Genomic DNA, 10,684 nt, shown 5'->3' with positions numbered 1-10,684 from the left:
ATGAGACATATCCAAACATTCTATTCTTGGCAAAGTGAGACATATCCAAATTTCGACTTAAACATTCAGGAGCAGCTGTATTTTTTTTAAAAAATCACTTGCTTTTGATAGGCAATCATGAAAACTATTTGCCTTTCAACATTTCAAGCATTTTAAAATAATATTTAAGACCATGACCACCACATTTAGAGAGTTAGGTATCAGAAATAAGGGTCAGTCACCAGTCACAATTTTCACAATTAGCTCACTAATGTCAGATGTTGAAAAAGGAGATGAAAAAATGGGAATTTCTTTTAAAAAGGTGTTTTTCGGTTATTTAGAAACTGTTTGTTTGTTCAGTATGAGGTCTTGGAAAGGCTGAGTTTACATCATTGTAATTTTGTGTATCTGTATGCGATTCTGCAATCCGACATCTGCAGGCATTGTGTCACTCAGTTGATTAATTTTGTTTATAAGTTGATGTGAGATCATTAAGAAAGTAAACTACTTCAAACCAGTCTACCAAGGTTAATATGGGTTGCGAGGGATACCAGCAGAAAAAAAATAGGTAGTCCATCTCATACACACATCTCCAAAATGAAATCAGTTTCAAACTCACAAATTCACTGTTTGAAATCTGACTCATTGAGTCTGCTTTCTTTTGATTTTATTTATAGCTGTCGCTGTCGGGGGAAAGAACACTGCAGAATAGGATATAAGTCTGTAGTAATAATAACAGTATTCATAATGCTCATAGACAGAAATTGAGTCTACTCCAAGGGTGTTGATTTCCTTTTAATGTCAACTTTTCTTAAGTCATAGCCGATAACTTTCCTTATAAAAAATGGCAAAAAAAAAAAGATTGCATAGAATTATAAAAATTTATTCATTCATTAATGATCGTTGGTGAAATATTTTGAACAACAAAATTACTATTCAAGCATTAGACAATCATAGACAAAACAGTATGTTTATTACATTCAGATACAATGGTACTTGGATGAGAACTGAAGTATTAAATTGCAATAATTTCATAAAGAATTAAAAATAAATGGGAAAAGCACCCTCACAATGGGACAGCCTGCAAGTAAACCAGCACAATCACTGATTTATTTATTCGACATTATTAAACATTGATAAACAAAATACAAGACTTAGTTCAGCTTCATTCTCTCCGGTGTCTCATACATAAAATCAAACTCGGCATTAGCATCTCGCTCAAACGTGGGCGCAGCCATTTTGGATGATGATGTGGAAGATACCGGAACTTCCCTCTAGACGAATTTTGATTGGATGCTGCTTGCTTCAGTAGCGCACGCTGATTGAACGAAATTATGTTGCATTTTGCTCTAAATAAGATCTCGATATGTCGCATTTTGAAATAAAACGCGATCTTCCTTGGCTGATATAGAACGATATGCCGCACTTTGAACAAAAATCAGAGTATCCCGATAACTACCATTCGGAGCTGGATAATTTTGGCGCGAGTTTCGTAAATCTGAAAAAAATGCCTATGTCCTATAACCCTTTGAAAACAAACTCTTCAATTGGTGTGCTACTTATATATCCCACTGCAAGAAAAGGTTTCTTGAAAGCTGTCCTTCTTTTGCAAGAGCCCCCCGCCATGTACGGCTCCCTAATGGCCCCACCGCCTCCTCCCTCATCTCTCTTTGAATGGCAGCTCTGCACCCAAACCATTTGGTGCAAGTGAGTCATTAGATCATTTAGTATTAGACTGCTGACTGACTTTACAGGAGCCCTAAAATTAACCTCATGTGAGCCAGATGGCCCAGGTTTCTTCCAGTTGCTCCAACTGCACACTCCTACAGCATAAAAGATAAAGCTGCAAAAGGAAATGAGAAGATGTGTTTATTCCTTTGAAGCCCGGCAAGACACACTTAAATAAAGTGGCAGAACCTTTATTCGATGCGTCACTTTCACAGATCTTTTTTTCTCCTTGTTTCCCAGCTAATATTCCACATGATGAGCAAGCACCTGGGCTGTAATAAGCTTCCCCTTTTTACCTTGAAGTGAGCGAACTCGGAGCAGATCAATCAGCGGGAGCAGCCGGGACATTTGAGATAATCCTATAAAGGTTTATTGCAGATGAGATGACGCAGTGCAAGCGTGGTGCTGCTTAAGTGCACTTGTCTACTCCACTTGAATGGTTCTTTCACTGCTTAGCTATGGTTTGAGGCCCTTGATGAAGGCACAGGTGCTCAACGACCAAGATGCCACTTGCAACATGAAACAGAACTCTAAAAGGCTTAGAAAACTAGTATTTCACTTTAAATACGTACCATGATTATTTTTTTTTTGGGCGGGGGGGCTCTGTAAACCGAGGCCATTTTATTAGGGATGCTTTTACAATCTAATGACGACCTATACACAAGAAGTACTGTCTTTAAAGAAGACGAGGAAACGCAGATGATGAGGTCATGGCTTTGGAAGCTCCTGATAGGTTAACTGACAACATGTGAGTTAATGGATGGCAGACCTAAGGATGTATTTAAGACCACACCTCAAACACTATGCTTCCTTGTTTTAAATCTTGGGAAAATCAAAATAAACCGGCAAGGAAATCAGACAAAGAATCGTGGAGCTCCATAAGTCTGGCTAATCCTTGGGTACAATTTTCAGTTAATTGAAGGTGCCACATTCATCTATTCAAACAATTATATGTAAGTCTAACATGATGGGAATGTCCAAACATCACACTGCTCAGGAAGGAGACAGCCTCTGTGTCCCGGAAAGAGAACATGTTTTTCTCCAAAATGTGGGAATCAACCCCAGAACAAAAGCTAAAGATCTTGTGAAGAAGCTGAATGCAGTTGGTAAGAAAGTGTCATTATCCACAGTGAAACAAGTCCTGCACCGACATGGACAGAAAGGCCACTCACAGAGAATGAAGTCATTACTCCTACAGAAACCTTACCTTTACCTCGTAAACTTTTGCCCCCAAAGAAAATATAAAATTACCCAAGACATTCTCTCTGTCATTATTGTGCATTTAACTAAATTAAATAGTTTTGGTGATCCTGGCTCATCTGGAACCGGAGAGGTTTAGTCTACTTTGACTTTTGCGAGGGAGACAAAAATGAACCGTGTTTTTGCACGATGTATGTAAACGTCTGCCTCCAACTGTAGACAAACAAGCGCTCAGCAATCCACAATTAAGAGTTTTCAATATAACAATTATCCATTTTTGGAGAATGTAGGAGGAACCTGGAGTATCTGAACATACAAACTGTACAGGAAGACCCGAGACCTGAGTTGAACTCTCAGACTCAGAACTGTGAGCCAAATGTACTAACCACTTGAGTCGTGTGCTGCCTACACTGCCAACTACAACCAACGATAGTCAACACTTGGTTAAATTAATAATTGTTGTATGTATTTATTAATAATTAGCTTGATGAAAAATAATATATAAGTTTTGGTTAGGGTGAAGTACATAAAAAGGTCATCAATAAGTTCGTTTGCTCAAACTTGTATTAAAAATATTGTGACAAATGTGCATTTATAGAGTAAACCTTTCTAAAGTATGACTTAAAAGAAGAGTCAAATGTAAATACAGGCAATCAAGTCCATGATTAAATTCTTTCCAAGGGGTCAGGGTTGGAAAGTTGATGATCTGTAAGACAGAGAAGACGTGCATAAATATGGCATAATATCTGACTTCATCACCTAGTAACGTCATCTTGCGTCGTCGTCCTTCTCCTCCTTACCTCCGCTTGTCTCCTCCTCGTTGGGGCTCCCCTGACTACTCTGTTTGGCCTCCCCCTCCTGCTGGGGACCGCTTGTTTCATCACTCTCTCGCTCCCAGAGGACCGTGGGGGTGTTGTGACCGGAGAGAAGGCGGCGGCGGGGCGGGGTCTTTTGGTCGCCTGGACTGAAGGATTGAGAAGCTCCGGCGCCACCTCTGGTCAAACCCCAACCGTGACGGGATCCCAGTTTACGACGACCTCCAAAGCCGGAGAGTGGGACCAGATTAGTGGGAGAAGAAATCATCCCCTCTGTGTAGAGTGCAGCTTTTCTCAAGGGGCATGGGGAACCTGGAGCACTGCAAGGCTCTGCAAAATGTGAGGAATAAAATATTTCCTATTACACATATAATCACGAAATACAATACATATTGATCTTGAATGAACTGGAGTCATTGTACATTATAGAGCTCTTCAAAAACATGTAATGCAATGACAAATTATAGGCCTGGAGACTCAATAGGTGATTGCGACTGCGGCTGTTTGTCTCCATGTGCCCTGTGATTGGCTGGGAACCGGTTCAGGGTGTACCTCGCCTCCTGCCCGTTCACAGCTGGGATAGGCTCCAGCACTCCCGCAACCCTCGTGAGAATAAGCGGCTCAGAAAATGGATGGATAATCCAATGATTTTTTTACTACAAATATTATCTCTTTTTTTCATCTATTTATGCGAACGACATATAGTGACAAACAGAACAATCAAATGCTTTTCCACTAGATTCCAGTAAAGCTGTGTATCCACTTTTTATGACATATCTGTCTTGGTGTAAACTGTGTATTTTGTCTAATGTAAAATATCTCTTTAGGCTCATGAAGTATGGGAAAATTTGATGTGCTGTTGTCCACTGCCTTGTTATGAACGTTATGGACGCAATGTATGGCAGATTTTTAACATAGTGCATAGTTTATCTATGTATAATAGTGTATTTTTAACTACTGTACAGATTGACATAGCAATGAGCGCAAGCCAGAAGGAAAGAGTGGATAAGAAACAGAGTGCCCAAAGTTTAGGAACCTATAATCCTTAAAAAACAAGACAAATTGCAAAGCAGAACTAGTTTACACGATTGAATGTCTGCGGTAAAGTAAAAATCCATCCATTTTCTTTGCCGATTATCGTCACAAGGGTCGCAGGGAGTACTGGAGCCTAACCCAGCTGTCAACGGGCAGGAGGCGAGGTACACCCTGAACTGGTTGCCAGCCAATCGCAGGGCACATTGAGACAAACAGACGCACACACAATCACACCAAGGGGCAATTTAGAGTGTCCAATTAATGTTGCATGTTTTTGGGATGTGGGAGGAAACTGGAGTGCCTGGAGGAAACCCACACAGGCACTGGGAGAACATGCAAACTCCACACAGGCAGGGCCGGGATTGAACCCGGGTCCTCAGAACTGTGAGGTCCATACTTTACGAGCTGAGCAACCGTGCCGCCGTAAAGTAAACATCATTCACTAATTTAATATAGTCTACCACCGCTGGTTAAGAACGTATTGTAACCCCTCAACAGGGCCTCAAAGACAGACAAAAGGTGATGCACTTTCAATTGCTTGATTGAAATAAAAATGGTAACAAAATAAATAGATAAGCACATTTAAACATCCACAAAAGATGCAGAATCACTTACTATCAAGTTAACCAGTTAACTGCTAGCCAGCTCGACCCTCTCATTCAGAATCACAGATACGCCAGTGTGGAACGGAAAACGGCAACCCCAAGTGGAGAAAAATAATACATTCATATCACATGCATATTTTTTATTGTTATTATGTATAAAGGTTCAAAATACATGTAAATAAAATAAATGATCAGTATTTTGTGGCTTTACATTTAACGGGCCGTCAACACACCAATAAATGAGGCATTACTGTAGACGCTATTTAATAATATGATAATGCTATTATGCATTTGACACCCTTGTCTTTGAGGGTAGATTATCCAATTTCCCTAATCTATCAGATATACAGTATTGCGTATACACCGACCCATATATATATGGCATGAATTCTCAGCAAGAGGCACAGCCGGTCTTAGAAATATAAAACGCATACATTTGTCACAGTCAGTCTGAAATATTCCAAATTCTTTTTACAAGGCTGCAGTAAGACGTCCTCATCATTGTGTAAATCATGCCTTAGTTATGCTACTGTATGCTGAGACTGCTGGGTGATTTCCCATGATGCACTCAGCCACTGTCACTTCTTTCCCCTCAGCATATTTACGCAAACACACCTCAATATTATATATTAGTAACTTGGGTGCTGCTCTCATCATTATTCTTATTATTACTATCATCATTATATACAGGGTGTCCTGTAAATTTCCATACATGAGAAAAATTTACATTTTTATTTACAGCATGATATCCTCTACAGGTATCGACTACCATTGTTTTGAAATCACAGTTCAACGCGTTTCCTCTGTTGAAATCTTAACACTGAAAAGTGTCTGAACATGTTGCAAGAAGAGATTTTTCCTTGCCATTTTACTCTCAGGTGGCACAGTAGTTCTGCTGGAAAGTGTTGGCCTCACAATTCTGAGATCCCAGGTTCAATCCCAGACCCGCCTGTGTGGAGTTTGCATGTTCTCCCCGTGCCTAGGTGGGTTTTCTCTGGGCACTCCAGTTTCCTCCCACATCACAAAAACATGCAACATTAATTAGAGACTTTAAATTGCCCTTACATGTGATTGTGAGTGCAGCTGTTGTCTGTCTCCATGTACCCTGCGATTGGCTGTTAACCAGTTCAGGGTGTACCCCGCCTCCTGGCCGTTGACATCTGGGATAGGGTGCAGCATTCCCCGTGACCCTTGTGAAAACAAGTGGCTAAGAAAATGGATGGATGGATTTTACTCTCAGCAAGAGGATCCGCCATCTCTTTATGGTGTTAACGTGCATCAGTGACATGTTCCAGATGTTTGGAATAGTTGGCTCAGTCATTTGGAGTGGCCTCCTAGATCGCCAGATCCCTCTTGATTTTTAATCTTTGGGGCCAAGGTGCATCCAAAAAAGGATGTCAAGCATCTCAAGGAATGTATCAGGAACATACATACATACATAGCTGTCAGTGTGCTAATACATGTTCCCCAGTAATGGCCATGCAAGTACATGTTTCCTACATACAGTATTTCTGAGAATTTTCGAATATAATGATGCTCCATTTTGAGTTCCGCTGTAGGAGAGATTGCTCTTTATTATTGGTGTTTAAAAACATTTGAATAAATGGCAACAGAGTTAACTGGTAAATTGTCTTAATATTTGTAAATGTATTTTTGCCTTAATAGATGCTGTACTGGTAGTATAGTATTTTAATTTATTGGACAAAAATGCAGTATAGTCTATGTGTGTGTGTGGGTGTGTGTGTGCGTGTGAGGGTGCATGCTTGTGTACATGTGAATGTGGACTGAGCATGCGTGCCCTGTGTTTTTGTCCAATTTCATTCGAGTTCCCTGCAATCAACTAACTGGCAAATTTCAATGTGTTGCTGTAAATTCCCTTTTTGGTCCCACTGATTGCCATGACAAAATTTGCAAAAATCACCACTGCAAACTGCAATGAGGATAATCAGTGCATAGTTAAGCCAAACAAAGCCGCGTTGACTTCGTAAAGAAACCGAGTTTTTGACACATTAGACGGCCTCGGTGCACCTAATGAAGCATCAGATGAGTGTGCATCTGTTTGAAACATGAACATAATGCTTTCTTCCCACTCCCTTGTCATCTTCGGTGGAAGCCCCCCAGAGTCCAGCTCTACTTAAGGATGCTCCTCCCCTTCCCACCCCCAGAAGTGTATTCTGCCACTAAGCAAAGTGGTCGTTCATGTGGGGATCGCTGATGAATGTTTGAATTACAAAACCTGTGAAAAAAAAAGGTTCTGGAAAAGAAAAAAAAAATTCCCATGCGATAATTACAAGATTGCACTGAATTCAAACAATTTGCATCTTGTTACATGAGGGTGACTCAAAAGAGGCGGCTGGAAGAGGCTTACACAAAGCAAAAGTGACTGAATAATTACAAATAGATACATTAAATAACCTTATTTAAAAGGCTTCCTTTTGATCTTTTTGTCATGTTTAACATTTTGATATGATTTTTTTTCATGTATCACAACCACCTGTTACTCCTCTCGGACAATCCAATGAGGAATCCGTGTAATTCAGGGAAAAATATGATGCATTGCTCTCGATAGCGCTGCAATCATTCATATAAGAAGTCAATTATAGGAACGGCTGAGGAGGTAAAGATTAAAGCAGAAGCTAATAATAAATTCAACACTGATCTCAGCGGAGGTTTATTTATACAAAGGCGGAACCTTCTCAGCTTATCAAAGACAGACTGCCATTAGAGCCTTAAGGGATCCTCTTTGCGCGCTGCGTTAATTGCAAGGTTTGAACTGGGGCCATTTTGGATAAAGTTGATTATGCTATCATTTCTACAGGCAGGAGAGTTCTCACAGTGACTATAAACACGTGGCATTCTTTTCATGCAGAACAAAAAATAAACTAATGAAAATGGTCAGTGTCATTTGCGTCCCGAGAAAATATACCTACATAATTGTACAAGAAAAACGAATTTACTGTAAAATACATTTTTATTAATCAAGGGGTTTTTTTATTCAAAGAGCGTTAAAAAAGATTAATTTCAACTACACTGAACACTTGGGGGAAAAAATTGCATTTGTAGCCTGGTCCCGATTAAATAAATTGGACTTTACCATGATGTACAATAATTACAGTCCTTCAGAAAATACTTTTATGTAGTTTTATTTGTCCATCCATCCATTTTTTCCATTAATCCTCACAGGGGTCGTGGAAGTACTAGAGCCTATCCCAGCTGTCAACGTGCAAGAGGCAGAGTGGACCCTGAACTGGTTGACAGCCAATCGCAGGGTAGTTATATTTGTGTTACTCCTTTTCCCAACTATATACATTAATCTGTGCTTCACACCGTTTATCCTCACTAGTATCACGGACATGCTGGTCCTTATCCCTGCTGACTCTGAGGGAGAGGAGGTGTACACCCTTAACTGGTTGCCAGCCAATTGCAGGAACAAATGTTTGAAAATGCACTACCAGTATCAATCCATCCATCCATCCATACCACCTGACTTCGGGTGAAAAGCAGACTACACCCTGAGCTGGTTGCCAGTCAATCGCAGGGCTACAGAAGTACCAGCAGTCTTTCAATAATGCATACAAAATGAGTGAGAAATGTGTTTGCAGAGCAGAGGAAATTAGGTGTGTAGTAGTCCTTTCCATTGTGACAGTGACAATAATAAACTTCAATTCTGCATGCAGATTTTCATTTAAAATCTCAGCCAATGCATTACAATGTCAGAATGCATAAAGGCAAAATGAAGTCTTGCAAATGCTTGCAACCACACGAGGGAAAGAATTCAGAAGAAAGGAGTGCAACGGGGGCCAAGCTCACTTGCTAGTCATGAGCTGATGTCTATGCATGCCTCTGGCCGCACTTGATGGGGGCAAGTGTGTTAGAATATCCTTGCAAAAGTCAGAAAGAGCGTTAGGGTGTGCGGCCCTCACCATGCCGAGGTGTGTCTGATGTAAATTGGGCCGCGTCGGCCAGGTTCTCCACGCTGCCGGCGGCCGTGACGAGGCCGCGTCCCTCCCGCGCTCCACCCCTGGGTTTGATGAGCTTCTTCATCTGGTCTGCAATCCAGTTAGATTTCCTTCGAGGGCACAGAGTGCAGAGCGAAGGGCGAATATGATGGCTCACACAAAGCAGCGCGCAGCATGAAAATGTGAACAGGATGGTGCTCAGTAAAATGCTCCTTACACATTACATCCATCCACGGGTATATCGCGGATTTTTAAGAAATGCTTTTGCATGCAGGTACAGTGGAACTTTGGGTTACAATCTTATTTTGTTCCCTGAAACCGTTGGTAACTGGAAACGTTCTTAAACTGAGGTAATTGTTCCTATTGAAATAAATGGAAACCCGATGAATCCGTTCCAGCTTCAAAGTTTAATTATCCTTATCTTTTTTTTAGCAGTGCATCGTTAATAATAAATATAATATATACATACATATATATACATATATATATACATATATATATATATATATATATATAGAGAGAGAGAGAGAGATAGATAGATAGATAATATAATATAGAAATAAGTGAAAACACAGTGTTAAGAAAAATGTAACAATATAAATATGATAATGATGAACAGTTTATTGTTCCTTAACTTAAACTAAAGGGGAAAGCACTGTTCAATGAAAAAGAGTCTTCTTCTAACATAAAATGGGGAAATTCTTCTTTTACTTTTCGATCTTTTTTTTCTAATTCCTATGTGGAATGCGGCACAACAAACCCGTTGAGAAAAAAAATCTGCAAGTCATCTAATTGTCATTTAAGAGATTAATTGCACTGTTGGCCAATTTGTTACATATTTATTTTAATTTTCATTTTTATTACGGCCTCATTCACGCAATCGCCAGCAACCACTCTCTTGTCAGTCTAATACATAAAACAATGACACAATGCCTACCTCAGTTGCATTCTGGGATGCACGGGTTGAAAAATAGCTCTTTGTACTCATCTATGAAAAGAGCTTGTGATCTCTGTCTTTCCTTGTTTCCATTTGTATCTTGGGTGCCATTCTGTCTATTTAGCCCCTTTCTAGAAAATGTCCTGTGTGACGAGGGCGTATTCATTCAAAATGTGGCAGCTACTGGTCGGATATGGTCGCGTAACGTCCGTTCAGCCAACACCTCCCTTGAGAGCTATTTTGAAGTGATTTTGCTAACATTAACTGTTCATTATTTTAAATAAAGTGATCCTACAATTCAATAATGCAAATATTGTAAATCCTATTTTTGGACGAAAATAAAGTGATTTCCGGACTTCATTTCATTCATCAAATTATATTAGATTTGTGATTGGCTGATCGAGGAGGTGGTCATCCTCCTAGACC

At 40.0% G+C, this 10,684-nt stretch overlaps 1 protein-coding gene across 1 annotated transcript in view; it reads right to left on the bottom strand.

Annotated features, from left to right (window-relative positions):
* Nucleotides 1–752: 752 nt before the first annotated feature.
* ccdc88b (coiled-coil domain containing 88B) overlaps nt 753–10,684 on the bottom strand; it is a 69,684-nt gene continuing 59,752 nt past the window's right edge. Inside the window, exons 25-27 of the mRNA XM_061834781.1 lie at nt 9,286–9,431; nt 3,708–4,052; nt 753–3,613 (exon numbers count right to left, since the gene is read on the bottom strand). Coding sequence (XP_061690765.1) covers nt 3,573–3,613; nt 3,708–4,052; nt 9,286–9,431 — 532 coding nt within the window. The 3' untranslated portion in view covers nt 753–3,572. The remainder of the gene's footprint in view (nt 3,614–3,707; nt 4,053–9,285; nt 9,432–10,684) is intronic.

This window comes from Syngnathoides biaculeatus, chromosome 11, assembly GCF_019802595.1.
Source record: "Syngnathoides biaculeatus isolate LvHL_M chromosome 11, ASM1980259v1, whole genome shotgun sequence".
NCBI lineage: Eukaryota > Metazoa > Chordata > Actinopteri > Syngnathiformes > Syngnathidae > Syngnathoides > Syngnathoides biaculeatus.
This window is presented reverse-complemented; position numbering and strand designations above follow the sequence as displayed.